This window comes from Dryas octopetala, chromosome 9 (genome assembly GCF_963921425.1).
Source record: "Dryas octopetala chromosome 9, drDryOcto1.1, whole genome shotgun sequence".
NCBI lineage: Eukaryota > Viridiplantae > Streptophyta > Magnoliopsida > Rosales > Rosaceae > Dryas > Dryas octopetala.
In genome coordinates, this window is record NC_141374.1 from 12043021 (window position 1) to 12070220 (window position 27200).

The following is a 27200-nucleotide window of genomic DNA, read 5'->3' on the forward strand; positions in this document are numbered from 1 at the left end:
GAAGAAAGATGAGGCTGCCATGGGTAGGAGGTGGGTGAGAACTGATAAGTATGCTATTTTTTTTTTTGGGTTGAAGAGAAGTTTGTTTTTACTTTCTAAGATTTTTGGGTAGTGGGTCAGTTTGAGTGGCTGCCGGTTTTTGCCATTAAATTGAAAGCTATCCACTTGTAAGCGAGTTTCTTGCAATTCTCTTTATAAAGACTTTTTTAGAAGTCACCTATTATCTCTCCGTATGTACTTCAACACTCAAATTAAAAATTGAATCATTCTATTATCTTAATTTTAAAAAATTTACAATGTTATGTGATCTTTTTTGACAAAAAAGCTGACGAAATTGGATGAAGGCGTAACATTGTAAATTTTTTAAAATTAAGGTGATTTGTAAAAAAACCCAGGTAAGTGATAAAGTGCAAACGGTGTCATAATTCAAGTCGTTGATTTGTAAAAAAGACCTTTAGAAAATCAAACTCTTTTCTGAGTTACAAGCTTCATTACAATATATTTTACCATAAATGGCTTCTATGTATATAATTTAATTTAAAGTTACTTTAATTTTCAAGCCAAAATTACTAATTTACTTACCTAGTAGGAGTGTAGGACAACTGGTTGCATTATTAAGTTTTAGAACAAAATTTTATGGCCAAGTGCTCGACAACTATGCAATTTTACTGCATCTGCAGTTACAATATTGTATCTACGTAGGGATGTGATTTGGATTGGAAAATTCGAATCCGACCGATTCCTATCGGAAAATTTCCAATTTTATTCCGAATCTGAAAATACCGAATCCGAAAAATGCCGAAATCTGAAAATTTCGAAAAAAATTGGATTGGAATTGGAATGTTTATGTAAATTCCGATTCCGATCCGATATTTCCAAAATTATGCCAATTTATTCCATATTTATATTAATATTATATATTTTATCATTTATTTAGTATGATACATATAACATATATTTTAAAAAAGATGACTAATACTATTAATATAAATATATGTACATTATAAATATATGTGTATCATAATAACATAAATAGTAAGTTGGTAACACAAACACCCACATTTTTCCATACATGTAATTACTATTTTTTTTTTATTAGGGAGGGGAATTGAAGATATGGGGCAATTCTATAGTTGTTCCAACTGGAATATCCCACTAATTGTAATTACTAATTACTAAATATTTAAGCTTATTATATTCAAAATTTCAAACATGATATATATATGAGTAACATGTATCTACTAGTGACATTTATTCTAACAATGTTGGATGAGGTCTAAAAATTAATCCCCCACCTCTAAGATATGTGCTATTAAGCCTATTATACATTCATAGTGACATTTATTTCTCTTATATATTATGTGTGTTATAATATATATCATTAAACATATATAATATATACCATACATAATTTATTTCGCTTATAACATACATAATATATACCATACATAATTTATTTCTCTTATAACATACATAATATATACCGTACATTAATGAGATTAGTTCGCGCCTAAAAATTTGATGCTGACGAAAAGATACAATAGCTAATAGCCGATTGAGGTGGCCGACGAAAGCTTTTTTCTAACAAGTGAGTTGAACCGACAAAATGTAGAATTTTGTCAACAGAGAGTTTCGTTGATGCGCTTTGGGAGACCAAACTATTATGAAAAAAAATCTGAACATGTTCTAAAAAAATTATGAAAATGTGAAAATTCTGATTTTTTATTCGAAAATTTCAAATGTTTATCCGAAAGTTCCGAAAATATTATATTCCGAAAAATTCCGAAAATTCCGAATCGGAATGAGATGTTGAAATTCTGATTTTTTGGAATGGAAATTGGAACATAAATTTCATTCCAAAATTTTTTGGATTGGAATTGGAACACCCTATTTCTGATCCGATCCGGCCGAAACACACCCCTATATCTACGTTATATATTCTTAATAAAAAAACACTAATTTTAAATCATCAATCAATCAATTTTCCTAAAACACTTTACCTACAAATATATAGATTCAAGTAAAAAAGGAAAATCGAACTCTCGGCAGTTTAATTTATGTTGATGACACGCTTATGGATTGCCATTGAGCTTAATTATGTTATTGATTGTTAATTATAAATTATCTACCAATAAATCCCCTTAAAACACTTTACCACATATATAAAGATTCAAGTAGAAAAACAAAAATTGAACTCTCGGCGGTCTAATTTACGTTGACGGACACGCATAATTAAGTTATTGACTGTATTTATTGTTAAGATTTTTAATTATCTGATAAGAGGGTAATAAACCCTTAAAAATAAGTGCCAACAGAAGAGTAGAGAGCAGTGGATGTGTGAAGGAAGCCCATTACCTAAAATAGAGGATCTCACAAAATGGCGGCCCATGGTTATATCCCAAAAAGAAACCCAGTAACCTCTTCACGTTTATTATTCTTCTTCTTCTTCTTCTTCTTCGTGTAGCTACTTGCAGTGTTTCGGAAGCAGTTGAAAGATGCGAAAAGAAATATGGGTTCATTGGGTGATGATGGTGCTTCACGTCACCGCCATTCTCATTTTCACCAGAGGCTTTCTGCTGACCCGAACCGAGCTTCCCTTTTACAGCAATTGCTCCGACGTTTCCCAATCCCCCTGCTCCTTCTCCGTCGACCAAAACCACAACCACACCGATCAGCAGCGTTGCTGGAGCAAACCCGCCGTGAGTCGCCTCGTCATCATCGTTTTCGACGCTCTCAGGTAAACAAAGCATTCCCATTATATCAAATTCGAATGATGGCATGTGGGTTTCTTCTCAATCTTCAACCTTCTTAATGTCCCAGGTTTGACTTTGTGGCTCCCAGTACGTTTTTCCAAGGTTAGCATTCATTGCCTACAATTACGGTTTTACTGTTTGTTGTCGTCTGATGTCTGAACCTTAGTCAAGTGTATAATGAATAATATGTTACAGAAAAGAAGCCATGGATGGACAAGTTACAACTTGTGCAAGACCTGGCAGCTAAAAATGCATCATCCGCTCGGATTTTCAAAGCCATTGCTGATCCACCTACGACAAGTTTGCAGCGTTTGAAGGTTAGCTTCGTCGCTTCCTTGTTCTAATGCTAGCTTCAACATGGTTGCTTGCTCTGTACAATGCTTCATGCACCACTTTAAGCCTTTTTTAAATTATAGTTGCTGCTCCATCTTTTTGGGACTGCTTTTCTAATCTCGCAACATGCTTTGATAATCCAACTTTAATGAGGCTACTATTTTTGGCACAGTGGAGCCAGCTTCATGTCACGGATGAATTTTTAACTTTTATCAATTTCTTCCCTTGTTGCAATGTTTTCTAGGGCTTGACAACCGGTGGACTGCCGACTTTTATTGATGTTGGGAATAGCTTCGGTGCTCCTGCAATTGTTGAAGATAACTTGATAAATCAGGTGGTTCTCTCTCTCTCTGTTCGGGTCTGTTTTTACTTGCATCATGTTTTGTATTCTAAAGTTTTTTCTTTTTCAAGCTATATAACTTCTTACTGTTATGTAAATCTGAAATGTTCACCCACTTGCAGTTGGCTCAAAATGGGAAGCGAGTTGTGATGATGGGGGATGATACATGGATGCAGTTGTTTCCTCATCATTTTGAAAAATCTTTTCCTTATCCCTCTTTTAATGTTAGAGATCTTGATACGGTAATGACTCAATAATTTTATTAACTTTTTCCTTGAATGTAGTCATATTGTTGACTATTTTCATGGCTAGAATTGATTTGTCTTTCTCGTCCAGGTGGACAACGGATGCATTGACCACCTCCTTCCGATCTTGTATCAAGAAGATTGGGATGTTCTTATCGCACACTTTCTTGGTGTGGTATGATTCATTTGCTTGATTTATGCGGTGATAGATAAACTAGGATGTTTTGGTTTCAAATTTTGATTGTCTGTCTTTCACTCAGAAGATTTTATGGACAAAATCAGATATGAACTGCCTTTTTAACCTTATGCCACAAATCGTTTATAGAATGGTACTTGGGATTGATATTTGTTGGTACCTAGTATTGATTAAATTTAATTGCCTTTATCATACATACACGTGTTTTTGTGATTGTAGAGACGTTCCGTATGCAAAAGAATAAGATATAGTGATCTTCATGGTTTAGGTTATTAAAGTTTATCATGATACATATTAGCAGAATGTGTCCTTATTTTCATATATATAACCAATCAGTATTATTTTCTTTTCTTTTCTTTTTCTGTTTGAGTATCTTGATTCAATGTGGAATATTTTCTGAAGACCTGCATCAAGTTACTAAGGGCTTCATATGAGAAATCATGTCCTTCCATTGAATACTGTGCAGGCTGTAAATATATATATTAATTTTCTTTTTGGCTCAGGATCATGCCGGGCACATATTTGGGGTTGATTCTGTGCAAATGATAGAAAAGTTGGAGCAATACAACACTGTCTTGCAGGTAATTCCTCATTCTTATACATACAAAAATAAAAATTTAGAAAGTATTCTTAATTGGATATTTTGCTTCCATGGATTCCTAGTTCTTGTTGGCTTTTTAATTGGCTTGTTACTTGGGTTCCCTGTGCTAAATTACCCAGTTCTATATAATTAATATTATTTTTTCTTTTTCTCCCCTGATAAGCAAGAAAAGTATAATTTTAAAAGAGAGCAGTGAAGCTCAAGCATGTGGGAATATATTGCAATTATAATTTTCCCTCAACTTTCTGAATATAGCTTCCTATTCTTTCCAACCTTTAGGTCGTTTCTGGGAAATTGATATTGAATAGTCAGGCTTGTTGCCATCGTATTTCTTTTCATGTTGGTTATCTCCCAATAGGCTTGTTGACATGGAATATATTGTTTTAGGCACATATATTTGGTTGGTACCCTATTCTACTGATCCTCATGTTCACCTAATATTGTGCAATAGGTTTAACCTTTTTATCTATCCTTAGTTACTTTCACAAACTAATCAGTTTGCTTTAGAAAGTAGTTGGAGCACTGGAAAGCCAGTCTGCGCCAGGGGGAATACATGAGAATACTCTTCTACTTGTGATGGGCGATCATGGGCAGACCGTAAATGGAGATCATGGTGGGGGGAGTCCTGAAGAGGTATACTACATGTATTTAACTTAAATGTTTATCATATATATTCACTCATGCTAACTTGAGTGACATGATGCAGGTTGAGACATCAATTTTTGCTGTGAGCTTTAAGAATCCTCCATCTCCCATACTATCAGAATTTGATACCTCATTTTGTGGACTAGATTTGGTACTGTCTCTCTCTCTCTCAAAATACACATATATGCCTGTGGCTTATACATTACATGGAGATCTTCTACCTTGGAATTAGTTTCTCCCCTTGCCCTTCTAGGGTTGGAGTCCTATTATCCTTTGGAGAATTTTAAAGAAGAATTCTATTTATTGAATTGGCATTTTGAATATGAGTCTTAAGTTAATTTGTTTTCTTCTGATTATATTAATAACTGTCTGGTTTCAGGATAGGAGAAATATCTGCATCAGTTCCATCCAGCAGGTTTGAATGGTTTATATATTTTGTTTACTTTTTCCTTGTTGTAAATTATAGTATTTTACCCACGACCCATACTTAGCCAAGTCCCTCTCTGCAGCTTGACTTTGCAGTGACGATATCAGCGCTGCTCGATATCCCCTTTCCTTTTGGAAGGTGTAGTGTAAGCATCCTGTCAATTTAACTTTTTCCATTATATATGTCATTACTAATTGAATAAATTTATCATGAAATGACTACCTCAGATCCTTAGTCTTCCTTAAAATCTATAATACCATGGGCAAGTCATTTACTTTTGGTGAAAATGAAATGAAATCATCTATTCAGCCTCAGGATTGCTGTATAAAACAATGTCCATGAAGTCAACATTGATTTACTTTATTTGAGACAGTGCTTTTACATGCAACAATATTTGACCAGGTTGCTCATTTTTAAACTTCAAAAGACCGTAAGGCATTAGATTAAGCTGTCAGTCTAGCAACCTTTATTGTGTCTATGAATACACAAGATGGCATACACAATGGGTTTTCTTATGTCTTTTAGGAGATCAAATGTTCATATTTTTTTTGCATTGTTATCATGGTACTCAGTTTGTGAGAGCATTGTACACTGATAACGCAGTTATTCACTTTATTTCCAATTGTCAATGTCTGGTGTGATCCTTCACAAGGCTTAACTTGCTTAAAAACTTGATTTCTAATATCTATGGGCTCTGATAATTATTTCAATCTCCATTCCTTGGAGCATATGTTGGCTTCCTGCATTTTGTTTATGTAGATCTTGCAATAATCAATTTACTATGGACAATTCACCTCTATACCATTGTGTAATTACTTTAGCTTGTTGTCGTTCTTAGAATTTATATACGAGTAATATCACTTATGATATTGGTTTTCTTTTCAGTATTGGGCGTGTTAATCCTCAACTATATGCTTTAGGTGCTGGAACATGGAATTTTGAAGACAATGTGGGAAATTGCCAAGATCAGTCAAAGTTGGATGAATGGATGCTGAATTATGTCAATGTACTCTGCACCAATTCCTGGCAGGTATCTACTTTATTAGTTTGTGTCATGTCAATGTACTTCATCAATTCTTAGAAGAATGGTTGAGTGATCCTTTTTTGATCAACCACTTGATGGGTTGTATTGTATTAGTTTGCGCAGTAAACGGGTAGCCTTTTTTGACCTACCACTTAACAGATGGATTCTTCTTGTTCAGGTAAAAAGATATATAGATATTTATTCAGCTTCATCCGTCATTGGATTTTCTCATGAAGACTTGCTGCACATAGAAAATATATATGCTCAAGCAGAGGAGAAATGGTCACATACTACAAAGAAGTTGATTTTACAGGAAAAGGAAAGCTGCAATGCATTGTTGCCTGCTCTTAGGAGGCAAATTGATGCGTATTCTGATTTCCTAGCAAGTGTTGCTGAACTTGCACGCTCCAAATGGACTGAGTTTAATTTAAAGATGATGGGAACTGGACTTGGCATTATGTTAATATCACTTCTTATCCATTTTCTTGCAATTAAGAAAGTGAAGGAGCAATATGGTTTTTCTTTTACTTCATCTGGAGATTCTGGAATTTCCTTTGGGTTAATTTTTGCTTGTTTTATGGTGGTGATACGTGCAAGCAGCTTCTTCTCAAATAGTTATATCTGTAAGTTCTAGGTACTTTTCATTGCTTTATGGATGCACAAACCCATGATTGATGCTCACATTGAAAAATTAATTTCTTTTCTCTTATTTTTTCCCTTGATGGGAACTTGAGATCAGTGGAAGAAGGAAAAGTAGCATGCTTTCTTTTGGCCACAACTGGATTTGTTAAAATGCGATATTCTATCATGAAGAAGAAGATGATATTAGAAGTAAGTAATTTTCGTCAGGTTTCTAGACAGAAAAATATCAAATATTGTTTCTTGTAATGCTCATTTTCACTGATGTAATTGCAGGCATTTGTTTTCCTTCTTCTGATCACCATTTTCAGATTTACTATTGAAGTTGGATTGTCAAAGCAGGCTCCTAGTTCTGAATCTATGAATGCATATCCTTCATGGATGCTCAGGATCACCTCAGGGTTGCCAGTTTGGAATTTTGTCGCTGGAGTTCTACCCGTGCTTGCCCTGATTTTATTGGCATTCTTGCTGCACAAGGCCATTACTAGAAGCTCTTGTGAGGGGATTTGGAAGTATATTATAATGGGAACTAATTTAAGTTATATGCTAATAGCAGTGCATTGGGCTTCAGAAAGTAACATATTGAATCTGGCTTGGGTGCTTGAAGATGTTGGAAGAAATTGCATTCCTCGACTAATTTATGCCATTGGATTTGGACAATTTTTAATACTGACATTTAATGAGCTGTTCAATAAACAGAAATCCTCAGATTGCAGCAAAATCTTATATATTAAAACAGTGGCCATGTTATCTGCATGGAGTTCAACAGTCATTATTCTGTTGGGGAAACAAGGGCCCTTGGTTGCTTTAGCATTCATAATTGGAGGTGCGTGTTTTTATTTATTTATATTTTTGGTGCTTTAGTTTTCTTTTAAATGGAATTATTTTGGCCAATAAACTTTGCCTTAAATCCTCCGCGAAAGAATTCCGCATATTTTGACCAATTCAAGGTGATACACATTCCACCTTTCTGTAAGGCTTATTATATTTAGCCTCTTGATTTTGATATTTGTCTGTTGTAGAAGTTTGTTTCATTGGATGATAATACATGTTATTAGGTCCAATGGCACAATTTGTGCTCTTGTTCTGAGAATTCTGGTTCATGTAAGAGTCTGTTTTGACAGGTTATTGCATAGTGCGGCTGGATAATATAGAACTGGATGCCAAAGATGGAGGCAGTTGGAATTTGATGCTTGATCCTGTTCCTGTAACACAAGGGAGCCTTTTTGCTGTGTGCCTGTTTTTCTGCACTGGCCACTGGTTTGTCAATAGTTTCCTACTTTGAGGTTTTCATGTTTTCTGATTAGGTTCTGGAATCTCTTTGGTTTTGTCTCTACAAAAAGTAGTTTTGTTATCATTTAGAGTTGAATCATTCTATAATATATTTTGCTTTCTCTTTGGACATTCTTTCCTCATCTGTTGCATTCTTATGTTTCATAACAGAAAACAAACTTTTCTTCAGGTGTGCTTTTGATGGCCTCCGATATGGTGCTGCATTTATTGGGTGAGTCATGGGTATGCACACACATGTATAGTTATTAACTTGTTGTGATATCCATGGACTGCTAGGAAGCCAAAAATTGATCGCATACAACATGTGGCCTTAGAGACCTCAGCACTCGCATTGACTGTTTATCTTTTGTAAGCTCAAGCATTCAGTAGTGATTGGCTCCCACTTGTGTCCTGGTTATTGTTCACACTGTGGGAGTTATATCAATTGCCCTATGGATAGATTATTAAAACCCTGTATTCTTTTCAGGTTTGATGAGTTCATCCTAGTACCCCAAGCAATCCTTCTTACAATGGATACATTTGGTTTTTCTCTCATCCTTCCAATATTTGGACTTCCACTTCTTGTTGCATGTCTGGGTCAGACTAAGAAAGGAAAGCAATTCATACTCGTGCGGTTATCTCTAGTAAGTTCATTGCCTATAGATCATATGTTTGCCAATTGTTGATTGGTTTTATCCTTGTAAAAGGTATCCTTTTAGTAAGATCATGTGACCGCTTGGCTTGTCTAGTCAGTTTGATGGTTAATTGGTTATTGTTGATTTCTTAGGTGTATATGATTTATGGGCTAATCACGGCCACTTCGGTCACAGCCACTATAATATGTGTTACGATGCATAGGCGGCATTTAATGGTAAAGTTGTCTTTCTGACACAATTTTATTATTTTTATAAAAAATTTTGCACATTTAATGACCTTAATGATATGTTTTACCTTGCAGGTATGGGGTTTATTTGCTCCTAAGTTTGTTTTTGATGTAGCGGGTCTTATACTTACAGATATACTCGTTTGTTTGGCCTCACATTATTATTTTAGCAGAGTGGAAGATCATTCCCTACAAGATCGGTTTACCAAAAAATGAAGACCATACATGCTATCAACTGCAAAATTTGCTTTATATTTGTTATTGATTATTGCAGTGATTCATGTGAAAGAAAAAGATGAAATCTGCATCGATTACCTTGCAAAAATTTTGCCAAATGCATAGCTGAATTCATCGACTTGCAGAAAAGACATGAATATGTGCTCTACCCACTCTGAGCTTCATTTGCTGTCTATTCATGCTCAAAAGACTGAGTGGACTCAAGCGTGTGTTTTTCCGTGATGGATTGTATAGTCAATTGTAGCTTTCAAATTGTTACACTCTTATTTATGGAGTAAATAGAATTTTGAAACAAATAAAATTATTTGTACCATGTTTATTGATTATATTGTTAATCGTTTATATTATATATCGTTGATTCCTTAAAAAAAAAAAAAAAAAAATTATTTTCCCTCTAGTTTGGGCCAATTATAGATTGATCCCTGATCTTCATTTTTGCTCAATGTTGTTCTTAACTACTGCCAGGGCCGTCCCTGAGAATATTGGGGCCCTGTGTTAAAATACATAAATGGGCCCTTTCATTTCTTATAAAAAATGTATTAAGACATTTATATTTTTCAAAATTAAGATTGTGTTATATGAATGGGAAGTTAAGAAATGAGTTCTTTTATCATGCAAAATATTCATAAAATAAAATGGTATGGCTTATATTATTATGATTATTATTATTATTTGCCCAAACAAAATGGCATGATCTTTTGTTTTCCAAGCATCTACTCTTTTGATTAGAAAGAAAAGCATAGGTTCTTAGGGGAGAAAAAAATAGAGAGCTTCGGTGTTGAGGGAGAGAAAAGAAGAAAGAGACTTTTTAATTTTTTTTCTTGATTATAAAATGAGTGAACAAATGGCAAGTTTTAAATGGTTGGGTCTTGTCACTCAGTATGGTGAGGTGGTAGGAGCTTACCCACTAAAGTTTTTCTCCATTAAGGGAACAAGTTAATTAATACATCAACATAAGTGTAACATTCTAAAGCATAAGATTAAAGCCATGTGTAACCCGAAAGCTAAAGAGATGAACTATTTTTTTTTTTTGGTCAAGGTTGATTAAAAAAAAGCCCAAGCAAGGGCAAGAGGAAAAAACTTTAAAAACACAAGAAAAGGCCCAAGGCCATAGTCGATACAACCAAAGAAGTAACGATAAGAAAGGGAAACAAAACAGAACAACAAAAGGGAATGAAAAAACATAATAAAGTTAAGAAGGAATCTATTTCTCATCAACTACCCTAAACTTTAGAGCCCATTGGGCCCAAAGCCCGATCAACATATGTTATTTACACTTATGTTAATTAATACATCAACATAAGTGTAACGAGTTTAAAAGGAAGTAGATAAATTGAGGTCCCTCCCAAAATGGGGGCCCTGTGCGATCGCAGAGGCCCATCATCCCCTGATAGCCGGCCCTGACTACTGCACATCAATCAAGTCCTACCGTTAAAATATGTCCAAGATGCTATAACATTAGCGTTATGTGGCCATTTTTTCAGGGACAAAAAGGTCTTCACACTTTCCATAACACCCAAACGCTTGCTACAGCCTACAGACAATTTCCCTCTATTTTTGACCTCCATTCCCGCCAACCTCAAGCAATTTCCCTCCATTTCCTTTATCTCCATCTCTACTCTATTAAAGCCCCCATTGTTAGGCTAATGGCGCTGCTAGCTGGGTTTTTTGTCTTGCATTCTGCCATTGCGAAACTTTGCACCATAGAGGGCATCTTGGACTGACACAAATCTTGGAAGGAGATTTATTTTGTGTGCAATACCTAAGGTCAATCCCATGGTTTCTAACATTGGCTTATTTTGATGTTTTTTTTTTTTTTGGGTGAATATTTGATGCATTCTTCGATTTTGCAGAGTAATCGGGGGGGGGGGGGGGTGGGGTGGGGGGAGGGGGTGTGAAGACTTTTTTGTCCTAGAAAAAATAGTCACGTGTTGCACGTGATCATTTTGACGGCATGTTGGACGAATTTTAATGAAAGGACTTAATTGATGTGCGGTAATTAATATGGAGGATGACATTGAGCAAAAATGAAGATGAAAGACCAATATGATGTTTGGCCCAAAGTAGAGGGACATAAAAAGCCAAACAAAAAATACGAACGCCATAATTAGATGTGAAACCAATTGTGCAGTCAGTTTTGCACCCATACAATTTTTAGGCTCAAGTACAAATATATCTACTAACTATAGGAGTATTTCAAGTTAGTCCACGAACAAAAAAACATTTTAAATTCATACATTAAGTAATGAAAACTTATAATATAGCACGTTCGTCAAGATTTCTGTCCAAAAAAACATTAAATGTAACGTTGGACATAGTTGATGTGGTATTTTTTAAGATACAGTGGGAGCAAGGTGGGTGGGTGGGGGATTTATGGGGATTTCAAATCTTTTTGGTTTTTTAGTTTTATTTCTATTTTTTCATTTTTATAAGTTTTGGTATTTTTTATTGTTTTTTGGTCACATGGCATAAATTTGGTGTCTATGTCATTGAAAATGCCACGATGTCCAAAGTGTCATTTAACAATTTTTTGGACATAAATCTTAACTGACGTACTATATTGTAAGTTTTCATTAGTTAATATATAGGTGGGTGGGTGGGTGGGTGGGTGGGTGGGGGATTTATGGGGTGATTTCAAATCTTTTTGGTTTTTTAGTTTTATTTCTATTTTTTCATTTTTATAAGTTTTGGTATTTTTTATTATTTTTTGGTCACATGGCATAAATTTGGTATCCATGTCATTGAAAATGCCACTATGTTCAGAGTGTCATTTAACAATTTTTTGGACATAAATCTTAACTTACATGCTATATTGTAAGTTTTCATTAGTTAATATATGAATTTGATTATTTGAAATATTTTTTTGTTCGTGGACCAATTTAAAATACCTCTTATAGTTGGTGGATGTATTTATACTTGAGCCGAATTTCTACTTGGCCAATTTCCTATGTAGTGCATATCAGTGCTTACAAATTTTTTAGATTTTACCCTATGATTAGATGAAGATCACAAGTGTGGCAGCATAAATTCAAATAATCAGTAACTTGTGAAGGCATATGTTCATTTATGTATGCTTTGCTTTCTCCCCAATTCCAATTCTGTGATGAATTTTTTTTAACCAAGCTACTGTTTGAACACTTTGGAGGTAGGCAAGAGGTTGGAATATCCGCCCACAAGACTGCAACCTCTCAGACATTAGATTTTGACGTTTTGTTGGGCAGCTATGGCCTTCAATTATGAAGGCCACCAAAGCATCTAATTCCCCTTGTGGCCGTTCATTAGCAGCCAGAATCTCACACCCAAAAAAAACGCTAATCAAGCAAAGACCGACTCACTTTGGTCACCTTTGGGGACTTCTCTCCAACAAGTTTCTTTGGTTCTACCTTTCATGTTAATTTGGGGATTTTGTCATCTAATGTTTTGCTCTTGTAGTTGCACACCACATGTTTGAATTGACATATGTAATTAATTATGTTTCATTTCTACATAGCATGCATGATTGGGATGTATTACTTAGAGCAGTTCGCTGTCAAAGCTATGCTGATTGATATTGGTGTTGGATTTAGGATCCTCTCCAGGCCGGTCCGTTGGCTTATGCTGGTTTGGTATATTGGATTTTGGAAATGGAATGAATGCCACTGTTTTTGTATGCTTCCACTCGGATTGGGACTTGGGATGATTGGCGTAATGTTTTATGCACTTCACACAATAATATTCCTTGCCTATCATAATATCACATATATACTACTTCCCAAAAATTGATTAAGTTGACTCTTAACTAAATGTGTACGTAATTCAAATTTATACTCTAATAATATAACATACTACTGATAACATAACATTACATTGTTACTCGCTCTATTATATATATGCATGCACTTTGTGACCTCTACCATTTGCAGAGCCCTCTCCTCTCCCTTCCTTACTGATTCTCGGGCCAGTAGTCTCTACCATCCACAGCCATGGTAATTTCATTTAGTCTCCTACCTTGCTCATTCAATTTTGATCATCTGGGCAGTCTCCTGCAAGTACTATACTCATATAAAATTTACACAGAAGCTAGAGTAATAAAGTAACATGGTCGTTAATTCATACTCATAACTACAAGTTTTGTATGTCGTTTTCTCATATTGGTTAGTTCCAATTTGTAGGGGTTGGACAATGAACTTGGCACGAAAGACTTAGCCTACCAACCTATGAAGAAACCAAACCAAGGCGGATTTAAGGCCAACTATTTCATCTTAGGTAAGTGATTTTTATGTACCAATATTGTTGGCAAGTTTGAGACAGCATGCAGTTAATCAAACTGTTTATACATACATCATGTTTTGCATGCTGCAGCAATGATGTTTATGGACAGCATAGGCTTTGTGGCTAACATGGCAAGCCTGGTTCTATACTTTATGTTCGTCTTGCACTTTGACATCTCTGGCTCTGCAACGACCACAACAAACTACTTGGGCACCACATTCTTGCTCACAATAGTTGGAGGATTCATCTCTGATGCCTATATGAATCGCCTCAACACTACTCTACTCTTTGGCGTGATCGAGTTGTCGGTAAAAACTTTGTTTCAATTCCAGCTTGCAAAATACTTTGATTAATTTATATCAACCAAAAACATGTCTTTTGACTTCTTGCAGGGATATATGTTGCTGATTGTTCAATCCCATTACCCAAAACTGCAACCTTTACCTTGTGGGGAGTCAACCTGCGTACATGGCTCAAAAGCCCTTCTGTTTTATGCTTCAATATGCTTCGTGGCACTTGGAGGAGGTGGAATCAGAGGCGCAGTCCCTGCTTTAGGTGCTGATCAATTCGACTACAAAGACCCAGAAGAGCGCAAGTACATAGCCAGCTTCTTCAATTGGTTTTTGCTTAGTATAACCGTTGGGGCTGTGATTGGAGTCACATTTGTGGTGTATGTGAGCTCAAATGTTGGATGGGATATTGGATTCATCATCTCCTTGTCCTGCGCTTGTGTTGGTCTCATTGTTCTTGCTTTGGGAAAGCCATATTATCGAGTCCGAGTGCCAGGAGAAAGTCCTTTATTAAGGGTTTTAGAGGTCTCTAGCTCTCTCTTCCCTAGCTTGGCTAACAAGTTATGAGTAATGGCAGTACTAACTGAACTAATTTGAGATGCTGAGTCCATAATTGCAGGTTTTGGTGGTGACTGTAAAGAACTGGAGGGTGGATGTACCCAAGAATCCTGATGAATTACATGAGTCTGGTAAAAAGGGAGGGCTCATCCCCCACAGCAATCAATTCAGGCAGGTTCCTCAAAGTCTTAATTTGTTACGACTACTTGTTCTCTTTCAATTCCTTAATTTCTCGACAGTTTGAAATGTAATGTTATAATCTGACATATTATGTTGCCAGATTATCAATTTGGATCATTGATGAAGTGAATTCTTACTTAAATGTGTGATCCATATTTGTAGTCTAACAATATAATATAGCAAATATATGGGGAGACTTGTATATATATGAGAACAATTTTAGTTGACATGCAAAATAAACTAGCCCCTGTATATCTGTTTGAGCAGATTACTAGACAAGGCAGCCATTCTCCCCAAGGGCACAGATGCAGCAGCAAAATGGAAAGTTTGCACAGTCACACAGGTGGAAGAAGTGAAGATCCTGACAAGGATGATGCCTATCCTTCTAAGCACAATCCTCATGAACACATGCTTAGCTCAACTGCAAACCTTTTCCATTCAACAAGGAACTCTCATGAACACAAGCCTTGGTGGTTTTGATGTCCCATCAGCCTCAATCCCAGTGATCCCTCTAGTCTTCATGTCCCTTCTCATTCCTGTCTACGAATTTTTATTCGTTCCCCTTCTGCGCAAAATCACAGGCCACCCCAATGGCATAACCTACCTCCAGAGAGTTGGGGTTGGGCTTGTCCTCTCAGCCATCTCAATGGCCATAGCAGGGTTTGTAGAGGTGAAGAGGAAGCATGCAATTATCCACCACAACCACAAGATCAGCCTCTTCTGGCTCTCTTTTCACTATGCCATTTTTGGGATTGCAGACATGTTCACTCTTGTGGGGTTGATGGAATTCTTCTACAGGGAGGCTCCTGCTGGCATGAGATCTTTGTCCACTTCATTTTCATGGCTCTCTCTGTCCATTGGCTACTACTTGAGCTCAGCTTTTGTGGAGCTCATTAACTGTATCACTGGCAAATTGACAGACAGCAAGAGAGGGTGGCTGGAGGGGCGTGACATGAACACAAACCACGTAGACCTCTTCTACTGGTTCCTGGCAATCCTTAGTGTGCTCAATTTTGGAAATTATGTGTTCTGGGCCAAATGGTACAAGTACAAGAATGATGTTCCAGAGGGTGAGGAAATGTTACTGAAAACAACTAGTGGACGTATAGATGAGTCTTTCTCTGCAAGTGTAAGCATTTTGCCCAAGAACCAAGATGCCTCCACCATGGCAGAAGAGAAATGAGAAAAACAGAACTAGGATAAGTGAAATAGGAACCAATAAACACCTTACCACCATCTGTCTTATGTGTCCAGTGCAAGGAGAAAGTTTTGAGTTGGAGTACTAAACGTACCATAACATAAGAATGAAATTTCCCCAAGTCCTAAACATTAAAAAGTCATGGTATGAAGTCTACTTTTATTCATGAGTAGTAGTATAAATTAGTGGATGGACCACATTTTATATATCTTGGAAATTCTGCTTTAAATTGGGTACATTTCCAGTTTCCCATTTGCATAATCAAATCAAAGTTGCAAGGAGAGATAGTTGGTAGTGTGGGACACGCATATGCATTAGCAGGCTTAGGTTATAAAGAACTGAATCAACTGATGATGATGGTACATATCATCTTTGACATGTAAATTAATACGATGATAATGTTGGATATTGACAGTATGGGGGGGTCATGGTCATGCAGAGATGCTAATAAGTGAGTGAGAGTGTGGTACAGCTCTACTGCCTACTGGATGTGGTTGGTGGTAAAACAAAGTGTCGGCCAGCATTCTCACTTTGCTACCCGTGCTATGGTTGGCCCCAACTTCTAATCAAATGGAATACATCTTTAACCAACTCTAAATTTAGACTCAGTTATTATTACCAAAAAAAAATTAGGGTTAGTTATAATGTCCCTAAAAGCTCTCATTTATTTGATTAACACCAGTTTGGAAATGACATTAACGGCCCTTTTAGTAAAAATTATTTATGGGATTAGAGGATCACCATTAAGTACACTTACAGTTTGAAATTAAGATGCTTAAATTTACGGTTCCTTTTAGGTGATCATCATTAGGAACAATAAGTGTGAGACACCACATCATTATGTCACGTAGTGTTACGGTCACATACAATAATTTGTTCATTATATGTATATTCATTTTCTTACCAAGCACTCTTTAGGTAAAATAAAATCATGCAATTCGACCAAAAATGAAAAATAATCATGCAATCACTGTTATTAGTTATTCTTCCTTATCTATTAATTACCGTCTTCTAGCTCACTTTATTAGTCACTAAAGAAGTGGTAAGCGGGAACTCAAGGGCCAGTCATAAAGAAACAGAGGAACAAACTGACCACTAAATCGTCTAACAGAATTGAATTCATAAAAAGTGTGAAAAGCTAACCTTACCAGCTGACCAAAAGGCAAAAGCCCATTTCTCTTCAAGACTTCAACTTCTTCTCCTTCATTCTTTCATTTCAGTAAATCACGTCTATGTTTTTTGTCTTTTCCTATTTTTTGCTAAATGCTAAAAACTTTCCATTCATAAAATAAAAGATATGAGTTTTAGCAGCTGCCAACTGTAGCTCACTTCTTCATATTACCAAAGTTGCTCTCCAGCCACATTCTGTCTCTGTCTCTGTCTCCCCCCTTCCCTTTCTTCATTCTCAGCTTCCCCTTGGCTCAGATTTAACTGTAGTTTTGTGATTGGCATTTGGGTCTTTTTGATTATGTTGTCAACATCGTCTTGGTTGTAGTTCTGGGCAAAGCGAGTGAGAGTGAGAAGTCAGCCAACATGAAGCTATTGTGGGTGTTGGGGTTTATGGGGGTAGTGTTGTGCAGAGGGGCAGATGGTTTTGCAGATGTGAATGTGACACATGAAGAAGACTTGCATTATACTGAGAGTAATGTCTTTGGCTATGGTTATGGGGTGTCTAGCAGACCCTTGATGGTGGGTCTCACTCTTATTGGTGGAGCTGCTGCCAAAGGAGCAGGTTTGCCCCTATCCTTCACCGTACATCCATGCTTATTTATTTATTAACTACTAAAGTCTAAAAGTCTAAAACAAAAGGGAAAAAAAAAAAAAAAAAACTATCTTTATCTGTTCTATTGCATATTAGTTTTTCTTTTCTTTTTTATAATGATATTACTTTTTATCTTGACGGGCACACTCCTTATGATCTTTTCTTCTTCAAAGTTTGATTCTTTCTCAAACCAGTTGATGGGTTTAATGGCATGACAAGGTCATCTTATTTTTCTGTTAAACTCCTCTGTTTCTTTGTTAAATGCTCCTTCAGTCATTAGTCTTCAGATAATGCATTTGCCTGCATTGTGCTCTTGATAGTTATTATGCTTGCACATACCTTGGCTTATTCAATATTTGTAGAGCAGTAAATCAGAACATGTGCTGCAGGCTGTCAGTTAAAGTCATTAGAGATTAATACTCAAAGCTGTTGTAATTTCATGACTTCTATGTTCTCTATGTGCAGTCTGCCTGGATGGAACACTACCTGGTTACCACATCCACCGTGGATATGGGGCAGGAGCAAACAGTTGGCTCATTCAGTTGGAGGTATGTCATATGGCTCATGTTGGAAGAGAGCGCGCGCGCACACACTTACTTTTGATGTGAGACTTACTTGTTAACTCGCCTTTTTGAAAACTTCTTTAATGACAGGGAGGTGGATGGTGTGATACAATCAAAAATTGTGTCTATCGTAAGAAAACTCGTCGTGGCTCATCAGCATATATGGAAAAGCAGATACCATTCACAGGGATATTGAGCAACAAAGTTGGCGAAAACCCTGGTTATATATCTGACTGCATCCTTATTTGCTTATACATAGATCACTACTTATCCAAAATGTTTCTTTCCAGAGTAGTTAGTAATCTGATTTTATGGATGGGACAATGCATTGCAGACTTTTTCAACTGGAACAGAGTCAAGGTTCGATATTGTGATGGCGCATCTTTTAGTGGAGACAGTCAAAATGAGGTTAGTGGGAATAAAATGATCATATATTTATATCTATTTTCTCATGGAAAGTCTGGCGCCTATTTTCTTAATTTTCAAACACCAGAGATAAGGAACTCAAATGAATTAAAGTTGTTGTAGACATTGGTTGTTCTGATGTAACAAGGTCTTAAGATGTTGAACAATTTTAAGGCAATCATACCAAGCATTATTTTTCAAATCCAAAGTATAGAAACGACTTGGTAATTCTTTATGTTAACATTGTATGTTCATCATTCTTAAACCACACTACGGTGTCACTTAATTGGTGTCCTCAATTGAGCAAGGCTTTCTTCATGTCCTCAATTGGTGTCATCTTCTCCTTCTTACAAATGCACTAATTTCTTCTTATGCTACTTATCTATTGTGTTGTTTCTGTTTTAGCTGCATTCTTTTTTCATAATATTACTTTATAGCGAACAGTCTTTCCTGTTTACTCTTTTTGGGTTTCAATCCTATTATTGGACAACTCAAGAATTAAAGATATTGTTAAGTTGACTCACTCTGGTTTCTTATTCATAAACTAATGTATGATGATGTCTCTAGAAGATATTTATTAAATTGGTAAGGTCAACCTTACATTGTTTATGGCTAAAAACTAGTGGCTTATTTGGTGCTCAGGCAGCCCAATTGCAGTTTCGAGGTCAACACATCTGGGAGGCTGCTATGGAGGATTTAATGTCCAAGGGAATGCGCCATGCTAATCAGGTTTCGGTTATTGATTTTTCAGAGATATCGACTTTGATATTTTTATTCTTCTGCTGATATTATACAAATTTACTTTTGGATTTCTAGGCTCTTCTTTCAGGATGTTCTGCTGGTGGTGTTGCAGCTATACTCCACTGTGATGAATTCCGTGGAATGTTTCCTGGAACTACTAGAGTCAAGTGCCTTAGTGATGCTGGATTGTTTCTTGATGCGTAAGAAGCCTTATCTCAATTGTCTACATGCCTTTGGTTCTTACTCGAATAATAACATTGTTATCTGAAATGCAGAATTGATGTATCTGGTAGGCGCACTTTAAGAAGTATGTTTAGACGTGTGGTTAGCCTTCAGGTACGTTCCATTTTAAAGTAGATTTTTCTTCATTTTGCCTTTTATATTCTAGTCCTAAGGGATAAAATCTTAGGCTATCCTGATGTGCTTATTCTGGATTGAAACTTGTTTGACCAACTATAGATGCAAAGTTAAATTCTTTCCGACTGTCATTTGCCCAAATGGGTACTATTTCTTGTGCTGAAAGTTTCCAATTGGGTGATCTTAATTACTTTTTCCATCACTAGGTTTCTAACCAGAAGAGCCAAGTGGTCACAAAATAAACAGATAGGTAGCTCATAAATATGAGGGGTATGTCTGAAAAGGGATTTAATATGTGGATGTAAATTTGTTGGATATGATGGTAATTTGAACTAGATATGGTAATAAGTAGTAATAGTTATAAGCAGAACACGGGTGCAATTCGTCACTGATCTTTGAACTCCAAAAAGTTATTCTATTGGTTTGATCTGGGGAACCTTTTAAGAATATAGATCTAATTATATTGCAGGGAGTTCAGAAGAATCTTCCATGGAGTTGTACCAATCACCTCAACCCTACTCTGGTAATTTCTTTTCTTGTATTTAATCCTTAGAGAAATTCTCTGAGAAAAAAAATGAAGAATCTTAGAAATGGTATTCAACTTCTGTGCAATTATAATAAATGAAGTTTTCTCTTCTGTTTTTAGTCTTAATTATTAACTTCATCATCCATTTTCAGTGCTTTTTCCCTCAGCACCTAATTGCAAGTGTCAAGACCCCCCTTTTTCTGCTCAATGCAGCTTATGATACATGGCAGGTGAGTTTTTATCCTCAAATTCAGTTCAGCTGATGAAGGAATAAATATGTCTATTTTGTTCAAAGTTGACAGTTTAAATTCTTTGTACTATAAATGACTCTTAATATGGCTCATAAAAGATCTCTTATGTTGGGAAAAGTGATCCCTTGCCCTTTCAGATTCATACGGTGGTTGAATGTAAAGCATGCATTCTCATGCTTCATGAATAACCTTATATCTTTCTGTAGAATTATGATACCCTGATGACTAAAGATCATTTTGAATCTTTTTCTCATTCAATCAGATCCAGGCCAGTTTAGCTCCAGCATCAGCTGATCCAAATGGCCATTGGCATCAATGCACAAAAAATCATGCAAGTTGTGCTGCATGGCAGATTGGTTTTTTGCAAGGTGATCACATTAGTTTTGTTAGTCTCTTTATGCTTTGTGTTCCAAATGATGATTTAATTTTATGTTGAGGCTTTGTGTTTCAGAATTGACTTCAAATTATTTCGTTTCTTTCTTTAATAAAGCAGGTTTCCGGAATCAAATGCTCAAAGCTGTAAGTGGGTTCTCAAGCGCCGGTAAAAATGGTTTTTTCATAAATTCATGCTTTGCTCATTGCCAGACTGAGAGACAGGATACATGGTTCGCTCAAGGTTCTCCCCAAATTGGAAATAAGGTATGCCCTACTGCACTTATTATTTCATAAGTTAGACAAGTTGATACCATGAAATCATGCTTTCTGAGTATGGTCCTTCCTAGGATGAGTTGAACAAAACGTGCAGACAATGCATTTCAAAGATTTTGTTTGGTCATAGCACATCCTATGCACAAAATAAAAGGAAACTGAATTTTAGTCCATTGGATGGTATAGCAGAAGTTTAATCTTAAAAGGAAATAGAGACTGGAACCTAGTTAACTATATTTCTTCTGAAACAACCAGGTGAAGAATGTGACAGTCTTGAGCTCATGCAATTGATTATCTACTTGCAGGGGATAGCCAAATCTGTCGGGAACTGGTACTTTGATCGAGTTAGCACCAAGGCTATAGATTGTCCGTACCCTTGTGACAAGACCTGCCATAATCTGGTGTTTAGGTGAAAATTGATGTACCATCTATTTATGTCTTCTCTTCCCCAATTATATTGCCAAGGGCTTGTAACATTTATATTCAATATGATATATATGCTGTGAAGCTCAAAGAGTGATCAGCAAGCTCATCTATCGTCTTTATGAGCCAATTTATACATCTAAGCATCTTAATATATTTTCACTTATTATGATAGCTTTTAGTTAAGCATCTTAATATATTTTCAAAGTAATGCTACACTTTCTATATTTTTATACAACAATTTTATACCACATTACATGACATTCATACATTGGACACTAAAAATAAAAAATATAGCCTAAAAATAAAAATATACCATGTCCAGTAAAGTAATGACACATAATGTGAGATACAAATGTGAGAAAAAAAAATGTGAGACAATTAGTATTATTGATATTTTCACTTATTATTGTAACTTTTAGTTGAGCTTATGCACAACATTGCCTTTCATCAGGAATTGAAGTCATTCATGTGTCATATACAGATGAGTTGCAACTCAAAAGAAATTCATCCAAAAAATTAAAAAATTGTCTAAGGAAATACATGGTAGAAGAAGAAGATAGAAATTCATGAAAAATTATATTGTTGCAGGAATACATAAAATCTTCATTATGAACAGATCATATTGGGCCATATATATCAGATTATTACAGCATACTAGCTAGTTGAGTTTTCATTTAATAAAAACTGAGGGCTCATGATTCACATTGGTCCCAATGGGTCTATAATTTCTAAATAAATTGAGCTAAAATGCCTAAAAGAACACCTTAAGCTAGTTTGTCAGCTCTTACTTAACTGGTCCTGCTTTTGCTCTATACTTTCGTCAACTTTTGGCCTTGTGTTCATAAGAACCTGATACAGAATGATTTTAAATATTCAACCATTAATTACAAAGAGTACTTAATTTACATTTGTAAACCACAATACTAATTAACAGTAGCTAGAAAGCTCACCTTTCGAAGCATGGTGTTTTCATTGATCAGGGTTGAGATCTTTTCTTCTAACTTTGAATTACTATTCTCCAATTCTCCGGCTCTTGATTCCAGGTCATTGACGTAAACCTTTTTTCTTTCCCGGGCTTGTTGAGCAGATACCCTGTTCCTTAGCAATCTGTCATAGTTTAGTAGACAAATTTTGATAAGTGTCAATTGGACTATTCAATGGATAATTTGTTATGCAAGTGTCAAGCTATAACCAGATGATCAGTGACTAATTAGTACACATAGGTCTCGTTTGATGCATAGGATAAGATTAGATAGGATAATGACTAAATTTATGTGTATTCAAGGAAGAAATTTCTAACTTGAAAGAAGAAAATGAGAAAAAGATGAACTAATCATAAGAGAAACTTATCCTTTCCAATCCCCCCAAAAATGGTGGGATTAGTGGGGATAAGATTCCCCTTATAAATAATCTATCTTCTTCCCAGTTTCTTTCTTCATGGTTAATAAGAAGACACTTTCATGTTCTTCCTTGAATACACATAAATTTAGTCATTAATCATATTCAATCCAATCTTATGCATCAAACGAAGTCATAGGCCTCATTTGATGCCTAAAATTGGATTAGATATCATAAATTGCTAGATCCATGTGTATTTAAGGAAAAAACTTCTAAGTTTAAGGAAAAATATAAGAAGAAGATAGATTAATCATAAAAAGAAACTTATCCCTTCTAATCCCTCCAAAAATGGTGGGATTAGTTTTCTTAAATACATCTTCTTCTTTCAAGTTAAAAGACACTTTTCATATTTTTCTTTAAATACACATAAATCTAGCTATTATCCTATTCAATCCAATTCTAGGCATCAAACGATACCATAGTTTTAATGAGCTTAGTAATGATTGATACGAGAACCCCGAAATTTGGACAACGGAGCAGAGACAAGTGTGATTTTGGGCAATTGACCACTATTTAGATTTTGGACAATATATGCAGAGCAGTAATAGATTCCCATCCAGGTAATTTGCTGTCAAAATTTGAAATCAATGTTATGAATACATGCAGCATTATTAAGTAGTGAACCTAATTTTAGTTTGAGTCCATATCGATCACCATATATATGTACGTGCATGCATTTTATCTAGGTTTAATATACAAATTAAAGCAATGCATCATCATGTAATTGTTATATATGCAAATGAGTTAGATATACCTCTTGAGTCGTCTGTACTCCTTATCAACGGGGTTTCGGCCTCTGCGGCGTTTCCCGGGAAAGCCAGTGGTGTGGTGATCATCTGGGTTCTTCTTATTATTAATGGCATTGGTGTTTGCAGTGATAGAAGACATAGCTTCCACGTCTGGAACTGTGAACATATCTTCATCGCTCTCTTCTGGATTAATATGATCATCATCATCATCCCACCAAAACCAAGCAACGTCTAATTAACACACGTACAAGTACAATATCCCAAAATAATTAACAAGAATAAAACTATATATATATATGTGTAGATCAAAATAAAGTCATATATGTAACTCACATGCGCGCATAGACTCATTACCTAGTTTGTTTTTCTTCTTGTTGTTATTTTGAACAAGCAGAGAATCAGAATTGTTGGCATTGAGCGTCCTCCATGGTGAAGAAGACCCAGGCTGCTGCTGCTGCTGCTGTTGCTGGTCCAAAGTAGTAGAGGACACAAGTAAGGGGTCGACTTTGGCTTTACCATCTCCGGGTCCGATTGGGAGAGACATGTCTGCTTCTCCTACTACCTAACTTGCTTATTACCAGTACTCCAAACCCTATATATATTTCTCACTTTCTCAGTCTCATATATTATATATATGTGTGACGTTGCAGTTGGTCCAGTCCAGTCAGTCAGTGAGGCTTCATAGATTTGTGTGTTCTGGGAATACTTTTGAGTAGTGCGATGGAGATGACCAAAGCTTTGGTTCAGCAACGAACACGTTGCTTCATACACAGCCGCGACTTTTCTATTCGCTGCTCTTTACTTTACCCAGTCCCCAACAACACACAAGCCACACAGTCACACGACTCACACACAACACAACCAACCATTTTCTCAAACTTTTTTTTTTATTTTTTTCCATTTTGTCTCCTCAATTATGATGTGTGTTAACTTGCTCTCTAAATTAAATTTTTTGATAATTTAGTCCTTAAACTTTTAAAACTAGGCCAATTTGCCTCATTCCATTAATTTCTTAAAATTTCATTAATATTTATATCTAATCACATGTTACGTGTTATGCGCATAAGGGTCAAATGAACAATGGATGCCCAAAGACAATAAAATAAAAATAAAACCAGTCCCCATGCACCCCCACCATGTGTAGCAGTGTAGCACCCTAGGGCTTCCCTTTATCTAGTGGCTTCCCTGAACATAAATTGTTGATTTTACCCTTAAGCACATGACATGTGACATGTATTGGGATGAAATCTTAAGAAATTGACAGAATGGCCACATTAGCCTATTTTTAAAAGCTCAAGGGGTAAATTAACCAAATTTTTTAGTTTGACAGGCAATTTAACACTCAAATTATAGTTGAGGGGGAAAATGACTATAAAACATATCTTATTTTGCCAAATCAAATGCACCTTTTCCCGGTGTTGGGCCTGACTTTTTGTTTGTTTGGGTGTGGTTGGCTTCTTTAGGTTTTGCGCCCTGTAAGCAATGCTTACCCTTCTGGGCCTCTCATATGAATTGCTGTTTGGCATATCTAGGCCCATTATCCATCCATAACATATCATGACGTTATTGACCCTGACACAACATCTCTGCCAAGTAACATATATTAAGGTCCGATTTCTGATGGTGACACTGACCACAACATCTCTACTAAATTGGCAATAAATTGGCAAGACGAATGGACGAGTGCCTTCCAAATACCAACTGCAAAGGGGCTGAACGTGTTGCCCTATAGCCCACAACTATGACAATGTGACCAACACAACACATGATCAATGAATGTGAAAGACATGATGTTGCATACCATGGGTGCAAATAAGTTTTTATCCACCACTACAACAACTATTAACTGCTTCTTTAATGTGAATATATTAATGCTTAATTACTTCCACTTGCCTTGGGTGATTACTGATTAGTGGCTATATTAGTCATAGATTTGCTACTCACCCATAGTGGGTGGAGTGCCCTAGTAATCTGAGGGATTTGGGGCTTGTTAAACAAACACCTCGCTCACCTGACTTAACTTATCTCATATAACTAATTACTTTAATATCTTGCTTAGTTAGAACAGTTAAAAGTTCACCTACTAAACTAGGCAGCTATATTAGTCAAAGAAAGATGAATAGAAAGATAGATAAAGGTGCAGTGGTGATGGAGCGAGTGGTCGATTTCAATTTTCTTAGAAAACAAATTAAAGCTGGACTGCCCCTGCCTATAGCTCTGTCTCTCCACATGCCCTTGGGTCAGTTTACAACGTGGGGCTCTTGGCGTACCCGGCTTTCTGTCTAGCCCACCCCACCACTCCCTTCATACAACACAAGCTTTTCAATAATGTGTGCACCAAGTTTCTGCAGGTTTAATTTCTTCTTAATTTGCATTTGTTATATATATTTAATCCAACTGTTCATTCACCAAATCAAATCAACGAAACTGTGTGCAAACCCACAAACTAGCTAGTATGTGTCATTCATTATATATAATATGGAAAACTGTTAATTAGTACTGTTATGGACCCCAAATCGTTATGTTTATTTAGAATACAAAAACTTAATCCATTGTCAGGACTCACAGTCGGTTTATTTGTCTATCTGTTTCTTGGCTGGCAAGCCAATCAACAACTTCCCATTCTGTTGCAGAAGAATATTGGTTGCTATCACTTCCAAAGGCGGTTGTTGATTAAGACTTTATCATCTATTATAATCTAACTTGAAACACTACAGGCTTTAAACAATTAAAAAAAGTTCATTAAGTAGGAGGTCATGAATCATGAGCATCACTTTTTGTGTTAACATGGCAAAGACTTCATTTTTTTTTTCTAAATCTTCAGACCAACTTTGAACTTTGAACTTTCTGGTCTTACACCACTCAAAACCAACATGCTGTGTAGCTGTCAGGAGGTCTGGGACATGCCAAGGCATGAATGCTAGGTAGATTTGATTTGTGCAGTACAAAGCCAACTGAAATTGTATATATACTCCCTTTTACCTATTCATATATAGACGGAAATGTTCTCTTATTGTAAATCTAAACTATCGATTATATTAATTCTGGATAAAATGTATGATCTAGATTCACAAGCTAATGAGAAAACACTACCTATATGACAGGGACCTTGGCGTGCCACCATGTATATCTGGGAATAAATGATCTTGAATAATAAAGTATTATTGTATTAATGAAAGATTATAGGTTAGTTTAATATATTTAAGGGCTGGAGGAGTGAGTTGTCTTGTAGGGTTAATGTGGTATACAGCCATAATCCCATACCTCCATAATAATATCCCCCTCTACACATACCTGCACAC

General features: G+C 35.9%; 4 protein-coding genes across 7 annotated transcripts; 3 read left to right on the forward strand and 1 right to left on the reverse strand.

Annotated features, from left to right (window-relative positions):
* Positions 1–2437: 2437 nt before the first annotated feature.
* Positions 2438–9959, forward strand: LOC147274148 (uncharacterized). 3 transcript variants are annotated; one of them, XM_086256848.1, is made up of 20 exons: positions 2438–2737; positions 2821–2855; positions 2949–3070; positions 3331–3420; positions 3549–3668; positions 3763–3846; positions 4371–4448; positions 4976–5101; positions 5175–5264; positions 5493–5528; positions 5623–5678; positions 6426–6570; positions 6743–7187; positions 7304–7395; positions 7480–8029; positions 8328–8463; positions 8666–8707; positions 8963–9119; positions 9263–9346; positions 9434–9959. In XM_086256848.1, the coding sequence occupies exons 1-20, from the start codon at positions 2496–2498 to the stop codon at positions 9572–9574; spliced, it is 2871 nt and encodes a 956-aa protein (XP_086112974.1). In that variant the 5' UTR covers positions 2438–2495; the 3' UTR covers positions 9575–9959. The 3 variants fall into 3 exon arrangements, 2 of the variants coding, with proteins under 2 accessions (XP_086112974.1, XP_086112975.1); XR_015124214.1 differs by lacking the exons at positions 9263–9346; positions 9434–9959 and having other exon boundaries at positions 8647–8707; positions 8963–9038; XM_086256849.1 differs by lacking the exons at positions 8963–9119; positions 9263–9346; positions 9434–9959 and having other exon boundaries at positions 8647–8840.
* Positions 9960–13099: 3140 nt separating this feature from the next.
* LOC147274149 (protein NRT1/ PTR FAMILY 4.5-like) lies at positions 13100–16104 on the forward strand. Its single transcript, XM_086228311.1, has 6 exons — positions 13100–13195; positions 13747–13840; positions 13937–14154; positions 14239–14661; positions 14756–14865; positions 15142–16104. Exons 1-6 carry the CDS (start codon positions 13100–13102, stop codon positions 16055–16057), a joined length of 1857 nt encoding a protein of 618 aa, XP_086084437.1. The 3' UTR covers positions 16058–16104.
* A 1129-nt stretch (positions 16105–17233) lies between these two features.
* LOC147274150 (pectin acetylesterase 10-like) lies at positions 17234–21937 on the forward strand. The gene is made up of 12 exons (XM_086256070.1): positions 17234–17804; positions 18300–18382; positions 18488–18617; positions 18732–18805; positions 19445–19531; positions 19619–19743; positions 19819–19879; positions 20370–20423; positions 20579–20656; positions 20940–21045; positions 21171–21316; positions 21631–21937. Exons 1-12 carry the CDS (start codon positions 17606–17608, stop codon positions 21736–21738), a joined length of 1251 nt encoding a protein of 416 aa, XP_086112196.1. The 5' UTR covers positions 17234–17605; the 3' UTR covers positions 21739–21937.
* A 355-nt stretch (positions 21938–22292) lies between these two features.
* HYH (HY5-homolog) lies at positions 22293–24633 on the reverse strand. Of its 2 annotated transcripts, none has more exons than XM_086257418.1 (4): positions 24253–24633; positions 23904–24129; positions 22702–22858; positions 22293–22600 (listed from the first exon to the last, which is right to left on the reverse strand). In XM_086257418.1, exons 1-4 carry the CDS (start codon positions 24440–24442, stop codon positions 22529–22531), a joined length of 645 nt encoding a protein of 214 aa, XP_086113544.1. In that variant the 5' UTR covers positions 24443–24633; the 3' UTR covers positions 22293–22528. The 2 variants fall into 2 exon arrangements, with proteins under 2 accessions (XP_086113544.1, XP_086113545.1); XM_086257419.1 differs by having other exon boundaries at positions 23904–24081; positions 24253–24629.
* Positions 24634–27200: the final 2567 nt, after the last annotated feature.

Excerpts from the sequence above, each read along its gene's own strand:
- HYH (XM_086257418.1), bottom strand. The coding sequence starts at position 24,442 with ATGTCTCTCCCAATCGGACCCGGAGATGGTAAAGCCAAAGTCGACCCC. Across the intron at positions 24,130-24,252 it reads CAAGAAGAAAAACAAACTAG|ACGTTGCTTGGTTTTGGTGG; the intron begins GTAATGAGTCTA and ends TGTGTTAATTAG. Across the intron at positions 22,859-23,903 it reads GAGTACAGACGACTCAAGAG|ATTGCTAAGGAACAGGGTAT; the intron begins GTATATCTAACT and ends AAACTATGACAG.
- LOC147274150 (XM_086256070.1), top strand. The coding sequence starts at position 17,606 with ATGAAGCTATTGTGGGTGTTGGGGTTTATGGGGGTAGTGTTGTGCAGA. Across the intron at positions 20,424-20,578 it reads ATCACCTCAACCCTACTCTG|TGCTTTTTCCCTCAGCACCT; the intron begins GTAATTTCTTTT and ends ATCCATTTTCAG. Across the intron at positions 20,657-20,939 it reads CAGCTTATGATACATGGCAG|ATCCAGGCCAGTTTAGCTCC; the intron begins GTGAGTTTTTAT and ends TCATTCAATCAG.
- LOC147274149 (XM_086228311.1), top strand. The coding sequence starts at position 13,100 with ATGTATTACTTAGAGCAGTTCGCTGTCAAAGCTATGCTGATTGATATT. Across the intron at positions 13,841-13,936 it reads GGCCAACTATTTCATCTTAG|CAATGATGTTTATGGACAGC; the intron begins GTAAGTGATTTT and ends TGCATGCTGCAG. Across the intron at positions 14,155-14,238 it reads TTGGCGTGATCGAGTTGTCG|GGATATATGTTGCTGATTGT; the intron begins GTAAAAACTTTG and ends GACTTCTTGCAG.
- LOC147274148 (XM_086256848.1), top strand. The coding sequence starts at position 2,496 with ATGCGAAAAGAAATATGGGTTCATTGGGTGATGATGGTGCTTCACGTC. Across the intron at positions 2,856-2,948 it reads TCCCAGTACGTTTTTCCAAG|AAAAGAAGCCATGGATGGAC; the intron begins GTTAGCATTCAT and ends AATATGTTACAG. Across the intron at positions 3,669-3,762 it reads ATGTTAGAGATCTTGATACG|GTGGACAACGGATGCATTGA; the intron begins GTAATGACTCAA and ends TTTCTCGTCCAG.